Source organism: Geospiza fortis, unplaced genomic scaffold (assembly GCF_000277835.1).
Source record: "Geospiza fortis unplaced genomic scaffold, GeoFor_1.0 scaffold213, whole genome shotgun sequence".
Lineage (NCBI taxonomy): Eukaryota > Metazoa > Chordata > Aves > Passeriformes > Thraupidae > Geospiza > Geospiza fortis.
In genome coordinates this window covers 166297-181415 of record NW_005054399.1, presented here as the reverse complement: position 1 = coordinate 181415, position 15119 = coordinate 166297, and the positions used below count along the sequence as shown (strand labels likewise).

Genomic DNA, 15119 nt, shown 5'->3' with positions numbered 1-15119 from the left:
GGGCTGGAAGAAAAGAGAGAGGGATCAGGAGAGGGAAGAAGTGTCTGTGCCCAGAACGCAACAGCAGCAAGTTGATAAAACCCAGCAGAGCAATGAAAAAGACCAAAACCAGTTAAATTCATAGAATCATAAAATAGTTTGGGTTGGAAGGGCCTTTTAAAGGTCATCTACCCTAAGCTGAATCATTACACTGCATGGTGGCTAAATGTTTGCTCCCAGGAGGAATGGAGACCTCTGCTCAGCTTATTCAGGCTGTTCCCTTCCTATCATTTCTCCTGCAATTTCCTACTGCTACACCAGCATTGCAGAGAAAGGATAAACAAAGAATTAGCAAGACTTCAGGCAGTTTCACCCTCTATTATATATTATGAAAGAAAAACGATGTGCTATTGATGCAAGGCTGCAGGGTTCAAAACAGGCTGAGTTCCCAAGGCTGGAAATACAGGCAATCTGAGCCCTGCACCACCCAAATGACACCTGCTTTTCCCTCCAACGTGGGTGCATGGGGATGTTGAATTCCTGAAGAAAGCAAGCAGGACAGCGTGGGATAACTGCTGCCAGCCCCTCCTCCCAGCCTTGCCTGTGTGCAGGGAAGGATGTGGTGGAAATGCTTTCACTCCCCCGAGGCTGAGCTCCTCCAGCTGCTCCACGTGCTGCAGAGTGGAGGAGGAAAACACAGCAGTGTGTGAAATCCAGCTGCAGCATCTGAAACGGGCTACAGCAAGGGCAGCAGTGGAAATTGGGTCTGGAGGGCAGTACATCCCATATCTGAGTGATCCTGTGGTGGTGGGAACCCAGTCCTACTCCACAACAACACAGGGGAAATAAGGTATTGAATTATAGAATGTTTTGGGTTGGAAGGAACAGTATAATCATTCTGTTCCAACCCCCTGCCATGGGCAGGGACACCTTCCACTATCCCAGACTGCTCTAAACCCCATCCAGCCTGGCCTTGAACACTTCCAGAGATGGGGCTGCCACAGCTTCTCTGGGCAACCTATGCCAGTGCTTCACCACCCTCACAGAGAAGAATTCCTTCCTAATATCTAATCTAAACCTGCATGACTTTCTCCCCTTCACTAGATAATGTGCGTTGCCACTTCATATGCACTTCTTGACTTTTTATTCCCACCAGGAATTTAAAAATCACTCTTGTGGCTGTACAAGTATACAGGAAAAGCTCCAGAAACACCAAGCTACTGCATTTTTCTGATAAGTCCTTGAACAGAAGCTGTCCATCCACAAAAAATGCAACTTGTATTTACAGTAGCTCTGTAATCTATTGAGAGATTAGCAAGTGTATTTATTTTGTCCCTACAGAAGGGTGGTAAGGGAGAGGAGAGTACTTTGTGTTTATTCTGTACTGTTTGCCTCCAGGTCTGGGGAGCATTTGAAATATGCAAAGGGAGGAAAGCTCAGGAGGGAAGGTTCAGCCCTTCCTTGGAGCCTTCATCCCACTCACACCCACTTCCAACTGCATAAACATCAAGGAAATGGCATTAGAAAACTGGGACATGTGTTTGCTCAGCCTGGTCTGTGTCCCTGCCTCTGGCAGGGGAGTTGGAACAAGATGATCTTTAAGGTCCCTTCCATCCCAAACCATTCTGGGATTCTGTGGTCCTAGGAAAATACCACAGTCATGACACAGCAGCTGGTCCAAGTCCAGAAACTGGACTGACTCTCTGCTGAGTTGGAAATGCCCTGCTGCAGCCTCTGCTGGGGGACACCATGGGGCAAAGAGGGGCTCTGGCCAGGCGAGGTGACCTCAGAACTTCCAGGGTGACCCACAGCATGAGGGTCTGACACATCACACAAAGCATGGAGGAAATGGGGTATTCCAGGGGAAAATAACCAGAGCAGGATCTGCTTCCCAAGCTGCTGCTGTAGTCTAAGGAAAAGTGCTCCTCACAAGACTGAGTTTTAATTTCTGCAACAGGCAAAAAGTGTGGCCCTTTTCCAGGTGGGCCCCTGAGGCTTTCAGCATTGGTCACCCCTGATTCAGGTCCCTGAACCTGCTCCAAGTCTGAATGCATCCCATGTCCCATGTGCCGGCTGTGAGGAAAGCAGCAACAGTCCAGTTTTTGTGGGACCTTCTGGGAAAGGCCTCTCATGTCCTTCCCCAAGGCAGGGGACACCCCCCTGGTGGCTCACCGTCATAGAGGACTCCGTGGACCTTCTGTCCAGTGACTTAGCCCTACGGTGTGGGGACAGAGGTGACGCAGACACGTCCAGGATGGAGCCCACGGCTGTTCCTTCACAAGTGAAGTCCTGTGTGAACAGCATTAGCCCAGATCAGTGCAGGAACTAGGACAGAGTCCTGCTCTCTTGGCTCATGGCATAAAAATCTGCTTGATTTAAGGGGCATCTCAGGCTCAGAACAAGTGTCATTTCCTTAGCAATACATTTTTTTGTCCTTTCAGGCATTAATTTGTTCTCATTATAGCCAAGCAAATCTGGGACTCTCAAACATGTTTCTTTTGTCACTTCACCCTATCCTGATGTATCCTGCCATGCCAGATCTGAAGTTTCCCTTTGTATAATGAAGAAAAAAGAGACAGCCTGATTTTCCACTCCAATCTCCCTGGGCCAAGGGAGCAGAGCAGGAAAATTCGTACACACTGAGCACACACAGCAGTTTAGCTCCTGCAGGAGCTGCCTGCGACTCCAAATCCACATCCAGGGACAAACCCTGCAGCTAAACCCTCACTCCTGGGCTGCAGGACTCCAGGTTTCATCTTTCAGGACTCCTTGGCTGAGGATCTTACCCGTTTCCTTGGGAAAACCCTCTTCTCACTCCTGCCCTGCCGTGTCTCGCTGGACAGGGCGGCGCCTCCGGGCGCGCTCGTTTCCATGTGCTCTGCATTCTCAATATCCAGTGCCTCGAATTTCTCAATCACCTGGGATCTCCTGCAAAACAGGGACAAAAGGGAAACCAGAGATGCTTTAAACACAAGAGCAGCAACTGCCTGGAGCTGTACAACCCCACAAGTTTAAGGTTGCAGAATTGCTCGACCCAGAGTTCATGCACACCTGGCTTTTGGTCCCCGTTCCTCCATGAGCTCTGATATGGCCAAATCCAGGGTAAAAACCCTACTCTGACATCATCTTACCCACAAAGTGGGGAAAACCTCACATTATTCAAGTCTGCACCTAGCAGCTCCTTTAGCAACTAGAAACCCCTCACAAAATTTTTATCTGTGACTTTTACAGCCCCTTGGGAAGTGGGGATTATGGAGCAGCTTTGGTTTAAACTTTTGCCTCTACCCTCTAGCACTGGGGCTCTCAATTGCTCCCCAGACCCCTGACATGTCACACCAAGCTGGGGTGCAGAGGTAATGGGTGGCTCTGGGTCCCTCAGTGTGTTCACTGCAACAGGAACCCTCTAAAAACTCAGCCCCACATGGGGAACAACCACAGGATTGCATGGAGCAAGGGGTGTCCATGGTTCTGGTTCGCAGAATGCACCAGCTGAAAGGGCCTGAGGAGATAAGGAGCACTCTGCACCACGGCAGGGCACTCCCTGCAGAACCTGGGGCCTTTCCCTCCTCTTAACTGGGCTGAAAATCCAGTCTGGACATCAGGGGGCACGACCTGGGCGCTCAGACACTGCCTTGGTGGCCCATGGCACTTGTGTCTCTGAGGATGGAGAACTATAAAGAAATGTGGATGGAGCAGGAGCCAACCCTGGATCAAACCCAAATGGGATTCTCTTAAGGACAAGCAAACAGGTGGAATTAGAAGTGCTGTTTCAGCATGAGAAGCTGCTTGCTGACCCACAGGAGCGGAATTTCCAAAGAACCTGCTCGTGTCCAAGTTTGCATTTCCAGGGGTTCAGGAAAGTATCAGCCTCGGGTCTTCAATCACAAACTGGGAATATAAAGCAATAACCCACCACCAGCACATGCCAGCTGTGCTCTGAGTTGTGAGGCTTAAAGTTCCATTTCAAACCTCCCCAAAAAACTCTCTCCAGGTGGTTTCTTGACACAAAATCTGGACCCACAATGTGCCACATCTAAACTTGGGGCTGCTTGCTCTGTGTGAGATCAGATTTCATCTGATGTGCATGAAAACCACAATGGCAACCACATGAGGGATAACAGGTTATCTAAAATAAAAACATTTTTAACACTTTCCACAAAGAGGAACAGTAGGCTAAGGGTTCAAATACCATGAGATGTTCAGTTTTCAACCAATATTTGCACCAAATTCTAGAAATGAGACAACCAGTCTGAGCACATCCCATCCCATGGTGGGGCTGGGGCCCCCCACTGCTGCTCAGAGCCAGGCTGCCAGGACACAACCAAAGAGGAAGGGACAAAGTTGGTGGGGAAGACGTTGTTTTGTAAATTTAAAGATCTTTGATGCTTCTAGGGGACATCTGTTCAGCTCCTGCTGCCTCCCAGTTAGCAAACTGGGAGTGGGTAGATCCCAGGCTCGTGCAGAGCTCCCGATTTCCCTGGGATGTTCTGCTCATGAGAAGCCTGACATAGGCCAGGCTGTGGAGCATAAATCCAAGTTCTGTGTTCACTGACAGACAGGGAACTGTTTTGGAGTCGCATTCTTTTAACCCTTTTTATACTGGCCCAGCCTTCTCTGAGTCTCAGTTCAGGAGGGAGGAAAAGGTCCATGAATTAACATTGTCTGTGCCCTATTAGGTGAAGGTCTGAAGAAAAACAAATCAAGAGGAAAAAAAAAAAAAAAGAACAAAAACCCAACCAAAAAAAAAACCATAAAAACAAAATCAAAAGCAGGTTGATTTCTCATGAAAGGGGCTGCACCACCAGGTTGTTCTACGGCTTGAGATTGAGATGAGATGGTAGCGAAGCAGGCGAAGTAAAGGTGGACACGTCACACAGCAACACAGCAGGAGAAGGTGGAGAGCAACAAGACCTGGAAGAAAACAAGGCTGGAAAATGAATGAACAGAAGAGGAAATTATATATCTGCATCTACATACAAAAACAAAATCAAAATCATTCCAGTCATTCATCATTGAAAAAAAGGAGGAGAAAAATAAATCACTGCAACCAAATCACAGCCCCAAGGGTTAATATCATCCAGATTACAGGAAAGAATCTTTTTTTTTTCCCATTAGATCAACATTTCAGAGAGGTTACTGCCAGAGATCCTGGAGGGACGGGGAAGGAAGGGCTCTCCTCCCCTCCCCACGTGTTGGACTGAGCTGGTCTCTCTGCACAGCAGCTCTGGGTGGACAAAACAAGGCTGGGACAGGTATGAAGAAGCTTTTTAAAAGCTGCAGTGCCATTTAGTGCTTTTCAACTACAAAAGCTCATCCCAAGGAATTCCTTGGCCATGCAGGCTGTTAATCTTTTCCAGGCCACTAAACCCAGGCTGCAGATCTCAGCTGTTAGTGGAGGGGGTGTGCAATGGGAAGAAAAGCTCAAGAGACCAGGATGAGCTGTCATTTAAGTGATTTTCTTTGATTGGAAGAAAGGCCTTTATTTTTATTGGATTCATTCATTATTTAGCATCAAGAAAGATAGCGAGTGTCAGGAAAAGGAAGAGGCATTTCCCAAGAGGTCCACCAGAATGATGAGGATAGTTTTACAAGGAAAAAAACCTGTATTTGGGAAAGCAGGAGCTTCTCTGTATGGGGAGAAGCAGAATTCAGAGCAGAGCTTTATACCTCAAGAAACTCCAGAGAAGGAATTTGAGCAAGAAAAGTCTTTTAAGCAATTTCAGGCAATTCTGCTATTAACTGATGCTAGAAATACACCTCAGCCCCTGACCACACTCCTACAGCAGATGTGGCTGACACCACAGTGAACTCCTGCCAGAGTGAGAAGAACATGGGGTCAGCTGGGAAAGCTGTGGTTTTACAGGCTGCACCCCTGGAATTGTGCACAAAACCCCAAGTTTGTCAAACAGAAATCCTGAGATGTGCAGGGATTTATCCCTGCAGCTGCAGTCTCTCTGGGACACGAGGACTGGTGTCTAAGGACATTCCTGCAGCTCTTTTCAGCTGTGATTTTTGTGTGCAACACCTCCAGATTCATCCATGGGGTTTCCAAAGTGCTGCCCCTGCCCTTCTGCTCTAGGGATGGGTCTGAGAGGGGAGACTGGAGATGGCTCCACCTCTCTGGCCTCAATCCCTGTCCCCCAGCCCAGTGTGACATCCTGGTGGGTGCTGCAGCCCTGTCCTGCCACGTGCCAGCAGAGGGAACTCGCACTCTGCTGCTCTGCCAAAATCGTGGAGATTATCTCCTGTTTCCTGGTTCTGAGCGGCTGCAAGCTCAGATGTCTGCATGGAGGCAGAGTCAGGTATAAATGGTCAGCACAGAAAATTCCTGGCCTTAAATCATGTAATATTTATTGTGATAAGGAAGTGGGATGAGAAGCCTCGACAAATGTTTTTATCTGGAGGAAAGCCTGCAGGTGTGGCACTCAGGATGCAACACTGGGTACCTGAAATAATTCTTTGCCATCCACAGCTCTGACAGTTTCATTGATTTACATACAAAAAAAATGGGAGGAAGAGCTGAAAATATCAACAGAATCTGAGTGAGCTCATTTGGCTGCACTGAAAGGCAGATCTGCACGATGCCTGGCTGGTGCCTGTGGGGTTGGCATGGGACAAGAGTTCCCAGACATGTTAGTGGGTTACTGAGAAGGATTATTACAAATGGTGTTAAACCAGGGGGAAAAGCCAACCCCACAGCATGGAAATGAGTTATTGTATCTGCCCAGCCTCAAACAGCACAGTCTGAGCTCTGAGGAGAAAAATGAGAGGGACACGGGGACTAAGAAAACTCAAGTTAAAAAGCAGCCAAGCCAAGCTGAGAAGAGTGCTGGGGAATGTTAATTCTCTGGTGCAACACTGGACAGTGTCTGTGTGCCCTGTTGAGTCCGCTGAGCTCCAACATGGCTGTCCCAGCTCCAGGACACAGGGCCTCTCCACCCACACCACCTGCACGGCCAATTCCCAGGTTACCAGAGGAGAAAACAAACGTGCCCATCCCTGAACACCCACTGAGCCATCCCTGCTCATGGCACATTCCTCCAGCACCATGGGTTGTGATCCACGGCCAAACCCTCTGGCAGGTGGGGACCTCTCCCCTTTCTCTCTGCCATCACCCCCCTCCCAAAAGCTGGACCAGGTTCAGCCCCGTGGGCAGCAAGACCCCAGTGCCTGGTGCAGCTCCTGCTCCTCTCCCTGCACCCGTTCTGCTCTGATAAAAGCCCTGGGCTGATACAGGGGAATTGCTGCCAATACTGATAAAGCAAAAATACTGTTAACAGCCCGAGCCAGGCTGGGAAAAACAGACATTCCCTGGGAAAAGGCACCCACCAGCAGGCAATGAGTGGGGCTGACATTAAAAAAGGACAGACTCTGGCAGCAATGTCCTCTCCCAGGCCCTGTTATCTGTTATAATTCTGCTCCCCAGTTCCATGCAGGATGATCCCAGTGCTGCAGGACACCCAGGGCAAGGGACTGTTGGCACAGGAGGAATGCCCGGCTCTGTCAGGCTGGGGACAGGCACTGGCCAGGGTATCCTGTGCAAGCAAAGGCAGTAGGGACACAATGTCACAGGCAGCACCAGCTCAGCCTGAAAACCAGAGCCACCAGCCTTTTCTCAGCCCTGTCTCTGGCCAGGATGGCCAAAGTGTTATCCTACTCTTCCATCCTGGGGAAAAGCCAATTCCCAAGGCAGACAAAGCCAAACCCAAGCTTTCCTCATTTATTCCCGGTCCAGCACTCCCTGCACACACTCTGGGCCAGGTTTGGGATCCTCCTGCCGACTGATGGCACCAGCACAAGGCTGTGCTGCACATCCCAGACCTGCTCCCAGCCCAGTCTGGAAAACAGTCCTTTAGGGGCTGGGAAGGAGCAGAGGAGAAGCTCCTACTGCAACTGTGCGAGAGAGAACATGCCCGGAGGAGAAGCAGGGCAGGAAAATCAGACTGGCAGGCAGCCCTCTCGCCCAGGGCCTGTCTCCCAGTTTGCTCCACTGCCCTCACTGCACAAATGTGTCTCTCCCAGGGCGAGTGGAGCCCATCCTTGGCCTCGCCCAGAGGGCACCCGGCGAGCGCTGCGGGCGCCCTCCCCGTCCTCCTCCACACTAAGCTGTTTTGCAGCCTGCTGAGCCCTGCCTTGGCACTGCACCCACCTCTCCCTCCTCTCCCAGATTAATGCTGTGACATTTTGAAACCTCTCTCAGCTCATTAGGCAGTTGCGTAAGGCACCTGGCACTAACGCCATGAGGAGAGCTAACCTAATTAATGGTGCTGGCTGCCAGCGTGTGCCACCAGGGTGGGCATCCAACAGCACCCAACACCAGGGCAGCTTTACATTAAATACTAGCAGGAAATTCTTCCCTGTGAGGGTGGGGAGTCCTGGCACAGGGTGCCCAGTGAAGTTGTGGCTGCCTCATCCCTGGAAGTGTCCAAGGCCAGGTTGGATGGGGCTTAGAGCAACCTGGGATAGTGGAAGGTGTCCCTGCCTGTGGCAGAGGATGGAACTGGATGAACTTTAAGGTCCCTTCCAACCCAAATCATTCGATATCCCCAGAGCAGCCAGGCAGGGTGACACCTCCCCACTACCACTATTAAAGACATCCCACCACCTGGTCATCGTGGATGGGCACCCTTAAACCCAGGAGCACTGAAAAACAAAGAGGCTCCACCCAGCAAATTCCACCTGCTCCATCCAGGCTGCGCTGGGAACGCAACCTCAGTGCTGCTGGAAGCATGCAAGGAGATGAGCCACTCATCCCTTACCTTCTCTCATTCCCAAAGAGCCGGGCCACTTCTTCTCTGCCAGGGCTACGAGCGCGGGTTCTCCGCTCTAGCCGCTTCCTCTCCACCTGGAAGGCCTCACGATTACTGATCCTAATGGCCTTGGGAACGTCGGCCAGGGTGGTGTACTGCCGGCTGGCTTTAAAAGAAAGGGGACGCCCCGATTTCTCAGCTCCCCTTCCTACATCTCTGCTGTTGGAGTCCTTGTGCATGGGGCAACTGCTCTTCGAGTCCAAGGAGTTCAGAGAGAAGCTGTGAATCATTCGGTCGCCTGATCGGATACCTGGGGAAGGAAAGGGCTGGGCATGCTCCTGTGAGGGCGATTTGGGATAACTGTACCTGTTGTTCGGGGTGCTGGGGCTGGGTGGGCTTGGTGGGGGTGGCAGTTGCTGCTCTTCCAGCTTCGAGTCTTGTTTGGTCTTCTCCAAGGAGAAGTACCCGCTCTCGACACGCGTCTTCCGCCCACAGTCTATCCGGTCCCCGTTCATGGAGCTCTCCTCTAAGGGACAGAGAAGTCACCATGCTTGGTTTCAAGTCCAAGTTCTGCTTTTAAGAAAGAAACACCCTGATTCCACCCAGGACAGGGGCAGGTGTGAGACTAAAGTTGGTCTGGGCACCAGCCCCATGCAGGGCTACCTCCTGCACCTTTGGCTTTTCCACTCTGAGCAGCCCTCACACCCATGGAGATGGTGGGATAGTCTACAGAGAACTGGGGATGCTGATCCAGCCCTTGGGCTAGGTTTGTACAGGTGAAAGATCTGAACTTTCAAGCCAAGAAATGGGCAGCTGTAGTCACAGCTCTGAGCTCTGCAACCATTTCCGTCTCTCTCCTTCCCAGCCTGGCAGCAACCACAGCTCCATGGGTGCAAGACAATGGACACCTCACCCATCCCCATCTCTCACCTTCTTTGCTGTCCAGCACTGAGTCCTTCATGGAGCTGGCAGCCCCAGCCTGGCCTTGCATGGGGCTCTGGGCTGGGCCAATGCCACTGCCTCCATCTGCTTGGTCTTTGCCCCTCATTTCTTCCTGCCAGAGTGTGGACTTTGTGGCAGGGACCTTCTCAGCGCTGGGAATGTTGCTGCTGGTCACAGCCATCTTAGCAGGACCAGGCTCCTAAAAAAACCAGTTGACACGCTAGATTAGAGAGTTTGCCCCAACTCCACACTCCTCAAGGGCTTGGCCCCATGATGTGAGCTCCACATAGCCTGGGTGCTGCCCATGACACGTCACAGCAGGACAGGGATGGGACAGTGACATGTGTCACTGCTTTACGCCCTTTCAAAACATTCCCCATCGTCTTCAGTGCTTCTCTGCTAACAAGGAGCTCTGGAGCCCATCAGATGATGGATGATGCCCCTTTGGTGGCCACAGCCTGGCCAGCCCAGGTTCAGAATGTGACCCAGAAGAGGCAGCAGCTTTCCCAACTCCTTCCTTGGCTTTGTTCATCAGCAGATGTTTTGCTGTTGTCATATTAGACTTCTGCATTCACAGATTATTTTTCTTAAAACCACCCATAAATCAATGACAATTAACTTCCCTTTGGATTGTGGGAAGTTTTCCAGCTGCTTGTTCCCTTTCCATGGAGCAGGGGGGAATACAGGAGTGCACGAACAGACAACTGAAAGCTGGGAACAAGGGCTGCAAAGAGAATCCTCTCTATCCCCTCCTCTCACATCAGGTGGGTTTTAGCCCTGCACCTCCATTGGCATTTGTAGGGCTTTGCCAGAGCTACCAGGGATCTCCCAGGGAGTGTGTCCTGGCTCCACACACAGCCATGACAAGCAGCAAATGACCTCAGTTTAAAAAAAAAATCCCCTTGGGAAATTTCACACTAAAGGAATGCAGTGTTGGAGGTAAATGATCCAGAGTTCACGGGCATCCTGCTCAAGGGGACTCTGCTCAGGCAGAGGATCAGGTCAATCTCCAAGGTCCCTTACACTCTCCTTCATTGATCCAAGCCCAAAGCTAATCACCAGCTCAGGATATATGTCTTTATATATCTCTTACACACACCCCCATGTAATTATTTGTAGATATGTATTTAATTAGGCAGAGATGTGGGCCAAAAAGAAGTCTGTGAGGGAGCAGAGACATTAACTCTCTCCTGCTCAGGGGTATGAACAACTCCAAGAGGCAGAATGCACAAAAATCAGCAAAACCAGCCTCTGGTTGCATGAGGTGTGTCTGGGCATGTTCTGCTTACCTGAGCCTGCCACACCCCTGTGCAAACCCAGGGCAGAGCCTCAAATCCCACATTTCAGCCCCAAACCCTGCCTCAGGTTCCCATGGGCAGCAGGCAGACACAGGCATTCCAGTCCCTCCTGCTGCCAGCAAAAGCTGCAAGAGAATCCTGCCCTTTTCCCCCTAAAATTGCAACCTGCTTGTAAAGCAAAGTGAAAACACCTAACACTCCCTGTCCAAAAAATCTGCAGCAGGAGTGGTATTCCCTGCATTGCTCCCACCCTGGTGATTTTGCAGAGGGAAGATGCAAAATGATGGGGGGAGTTGAAAATGACCTTGATGCTCCAAGAGCATCCAGCTGTAACCAAGGTCTGCTCTACCACAGACAAGCAAAAGCTATGGAGAGTGAGAAAAAGCAAGAATATAAAATTCTTTTTTTTATATCACAAAGGTGCCCACCTCTCCCTAAGCAGCTCTAAGACATGATCTACTGCCTGATTAGTGTGTGGCCATCTTTAGGAAGAATGCAAGCTTTCTCCACTAGCACATGGAGAGCAAGCTGAACAGCAGCCAACTTCAGGAGAGGCCATTTCACAGAGGAGAATTCGGTGCTGATTTTCTCCTCAGCATCCTCTTTCCTTCCCTGCATCAGCAGGATGTGGGAGACAGAGGAAAGATGCTGCTTCTGCCTTTGCAGGTTGCTCCTAAGTGCCTGACACAGCACAGCATCCATCAGCAGCAGTTCCCACATGGAGGTTGGTTTTGCAAAGTGAATTTGAGCCTTTTTCCAGCACCATGGGGATGGAAGCCATGGCATGGAGAGAGTGCTAGGAGGGTAGCAAGCAAGACAGGGCGGTCTGTCCCAAGACAAGAGGGCAATGTGCCACAAGGGTCCCTGGTCCCCATCCCCAAGCACCTGGGGAGCCCATCTGCCCACAGGGAGCCAGCATCCTTCCCACAGCCGCTTCCCTTATTTGGTGCTCAGGAGCTCAGATCCTGTACGGTTTCCAAGAAGTTGCCATGGTGATGAAATGTAACCCAGAATGATGTTTTTCTGGCTCTGCGCCTCTTGTCGTCCCCACCCCGTTCCCCTCCTGAAGCCAGCCTGCGTTCAGTGGTGCACCCTGGCCAGAGTGAGCATCCCTGCTCTGCTGCATCCACTCCCTGGGGTGCCCCAAATGCAACAGTCCACTTCTTAGGAATTGAGGATTGACAACTCATAACATGAAGGGAGGAGGCATTTTCCCTGGAGCATCACCAGAGCCAGCACTTGAGGGGTTGTTCAGGCTGTGAGGACCCCAGACCTTGGCAAGGGGTGGCTCAGACTTACAGCTTGGTGTGCAAAAAAGGATCATCCCCCCACTAACATTTTTCCCATTGCCCAGAACATCTTTATCCAGTGGAGTGATGAAAACTTATTCAAACAAACACTGCACAAAACCCATCCATGGCCCAGTTTGCACCAGGGCCATCCCTGGAACTTCATCAAAGAGGATATGAAAACCAAGGCTCAGGGGAGCCCTGACCAAGGCTCAGGGGAGGCTGATGCTGGTTTTGGTCCCCAGCATGGCTGGAGGAGCCCTCCCAGCTGGTCCCCTGTGGTGGTGGGACACACAGGCAGAGGTCAGGCAGCCTCAGGGACACACGGCTGTTCTCAGCCCCAGCGAGGGACGAGGGTGGCCCTGGGGTCACGTTCCCCATCTGTGGGACTGTCCCCCATTCCAGCCACGTGGGAGCCAGGCAGGAACGAGTGAGTCAGAGCCGGCCCCACTTTTTACCATTTATAGTCAAAGTGAGCACGAAGCCACTGGCGGGTCCCTGGAGAGCCCAGCTCCGGCCCCCGGAGCTCCCAGCCTGGCCCTGGCCTTCAGTATTTTCCTTTCATTCCCATTATCTCTGGGGTCATCTCTAAGGGAGTAACTGGAGCCCGATGGAATTTCATCCTGTTTCTGAGGAAAAGGCCCATGAACAGCACCTCTCCCTGGTCCCCCTTGGGGACCATGTGGCTTTGTGGCCACTCCCAGGATTGTGTGCAGGGGTGGCACCACAAAAAAGCACACAGGGGGCAGAACATGGTCCCAAAGCAGCCAGGAAAGCAGGAGTGTGTGACCCTGGAAGTGATGACCAGGAATTAATTCACACTGATCTGCTGTCCTGGTTTGCCCCAGCTCTCACCCTCCACACAGGCAGCATCAGAGGGCTGGTGATCCTGATGACCTGGGGGGATCCACCCCAGGACCAGAGCAGGCCACAGCCCTGAGAGGGAGGCAAGGGACTGGGTGACAGTGTGTGTGTGTGTCCCTGGGTTACCTGGGGAGTTGGGGGCTCTACCTTCCTCTTCTTCTTCTGATTCTGCTTGTTTGTCCTGGGATAGACAATCAGCATCTCCAGCCACCTGCAGGCAGAGAAGCAGAAGGTGAGGTCTGTGCCACAGAGACAGGAGTGATGCTGACCTGGTCAGGGTCAGCTTGGTGAACAATACCCAGAAACCATCCCAACCAGCTCCTGGGGGATAAATAAGGCAGGAGAAGAGGGATGACCCCAGGGTGCTTTGGCTCAAACCCCGCTCTCTGCAAAAGCGAGGCCACAGCCAAGGCTGACATGAGGCAGGGATTCAAGGATCCTGAAAGACACTGGAGAGGGACAGAGCCTCCAGCAGGACCGTCCCCTTGAGCCATGCCAACACCCGCACACTGCAGACAAAGCGCTTTTGTCCAAGGAAGAGCAGCATGAACTCGGCATTGAGAAGTCCTGTGTCCTCCCACCGTGGCCTGACAACCTGCCCCCGCATCTCTGAGAACTCCACAGGGATCCCTGGACTACTGGGAAACATTCCCACTTCAAATGTCCCTGCTTCCCTTTCCTTCTCCCCCTGCTTTGCACGCTGCTGCTGTAAAGTGTTCGGAGATGACAACATCAAGTGGGGTTTGGTGAAGCAATGAACGCCAGAAGCACAGAATGAACGTGAAACCAATTCTCCCCCAGCCAGGGAAATCTTCCTGTCGTGCTGCAACTGCAAACAAACCCAGCCTGGCTCGGCCCCAGAGTGGGACTGCTGGGGGATGATTAATGCCTGCAGTCAGGAGCAAAAGCACTGCTTCAAAACCCATTGCTGGGCTGATGAGCAATAAATCAGCCCCACCTCACTCCGCAATGCCTCTCCCTCCCACGGCAGGCAGGACCAGCAACAAAGGCTGAGCTGGGAACCAGAGCGTGGGGAGAGGGTGGAGGGAGCAGGCCATGGGGGCTGGCCATGGTTTGGGGCAGTCAGTGCTCCTGCCAGGGAGGAGAGGAGCTCACTCCCCTGTGCTGTGATTCCCACATGGCTCTGCATCCCAGCTCCACAGCCACTGCAGCATGTCACTGTGAATGAGGCTGGGGAGACAGGTTTGCAAACCCAAGGCTCACCTGTGCTCTCTTGTCTCAGTAGGGCAGGGAAATTTCAATGCATGAAAACACTCATCAGGTCAAAATCGCAAATTCTTGGTAGAAAGATGTCTATTTATACAAGAAAGATGTCTATTTATACGAGTATTTACAGAACGAGGGGAGTCTCAAGCGAAGATAAGGTTTGGAAATAGAAATCTCAGCAGAAAGTGCTGACTCTGCTGCTGCCAGGGCTGGGGGAGGCAGGAGATGCTGTGCCTTGGGAGCAGCAGGAAAGAGCAAGTGTTCATCCCTTCAACTTCTTGCTGGGGTTTCAAATGTCAAATTCTGGGAGGGAGGCACTGAGCTCCGGGCACTCTATGTGGGAAAGGCTCTCAGGTGAGCAGCAGCCCAGCCCCACACTGTCACTGTGTGCTGGCAGCTCGGCTCTCCAGGGCTCTGCACCTTCACCAGCACCAGCTTCAACCCCAGCTGGCATGTGAGTGATGGAAGAGGATGTTTCTAGGTCACCACCCAACACCTGGAGTTGGGAAATTTACCCTGATTTGCTCACTTTAGTGGTCTGATCTTTGGTGTCACTGAGCCACTGCATTCCTGTGGTATTTTAACCATCCTTGGAGGTGAGATGCTCCCCTGGGACCAGGGAGGTGGGGAGCATCCACCCCAGGATTCCACATCTGCCCAGGGATGGATGAGGATCAGAGGGTGGATGGCACTCGGGGTCAGACATGCCAGCCCCAGAATTATAGGACCTGTACCAGTGGGCTGGGTGCCTAAAATGAGATGGGATGGGA

The 15119-nt window shown here is 51.7% G+C and overlaps 2 protein-coding genes across 2 annotated transcripts in view; both read right to left on the bottom strand.

The window, feature by feature from the left end:
• Window positions 1–15119, bottom strand: part of MPRIP (myosin phosphatase Rho interacting protein) — a 73535-nt gene that overhangs the window by 26712 nt on the left and 31704 nt on the right. The window contains 5 exon segments of the mRNA XM_031061056.1: window positions 2152–2268; window positions 2766–2907; window positions 9096–9255; window positions 9660–9870; window positions 13249–13333. Coding sequence (XP_030916916.1) covers window positions 2152–2268; window positions 2766–2907; window positions 9096–9255; window positions 9660–9870; window positions 13249–13333 — 715 coding nt within the window.
• On the bottom strand, window positions 3133–9089 carry LOC115948442 (TRIO and F-actin-binding protein-like). Its single transcript, XM_031061115.1, has 2 exons — window positions 8739–9089; window positions 3133–4890 (listed from the first exon to the last, which is right to left on the bottom strand). The coding sequence occupies exons 1-2, from the start codon at window positions 9017–9019 to the stop codon at window positions 4791–4793; spliced, it is 381 nt and encodes a 126-aa protein (XP_030916975.1). The 5' UTR covers window positions 9020–9089; the 3' UTR covers window positions 3133–4790.

What these genes read in the sequence shown, in the direction of transcription:
- LOC115948442 (XM_031061115.1), bottom strand. Translation starts at nt 9,019, where the DNA reads ATGATTCACAGCTTCTCTCTGAACTCCTTGGACTCGAAGAGCAGTTGC. An exon ending in CTCTTTGGGAATGAGAGAAG is followed by an intron (nt 4,891 to 8,738) that starts GTAAGGGATGAG and finishes GTTTTCTTCCAG; the next exon opens with GTCTTGTTGCTCTCCACCTT.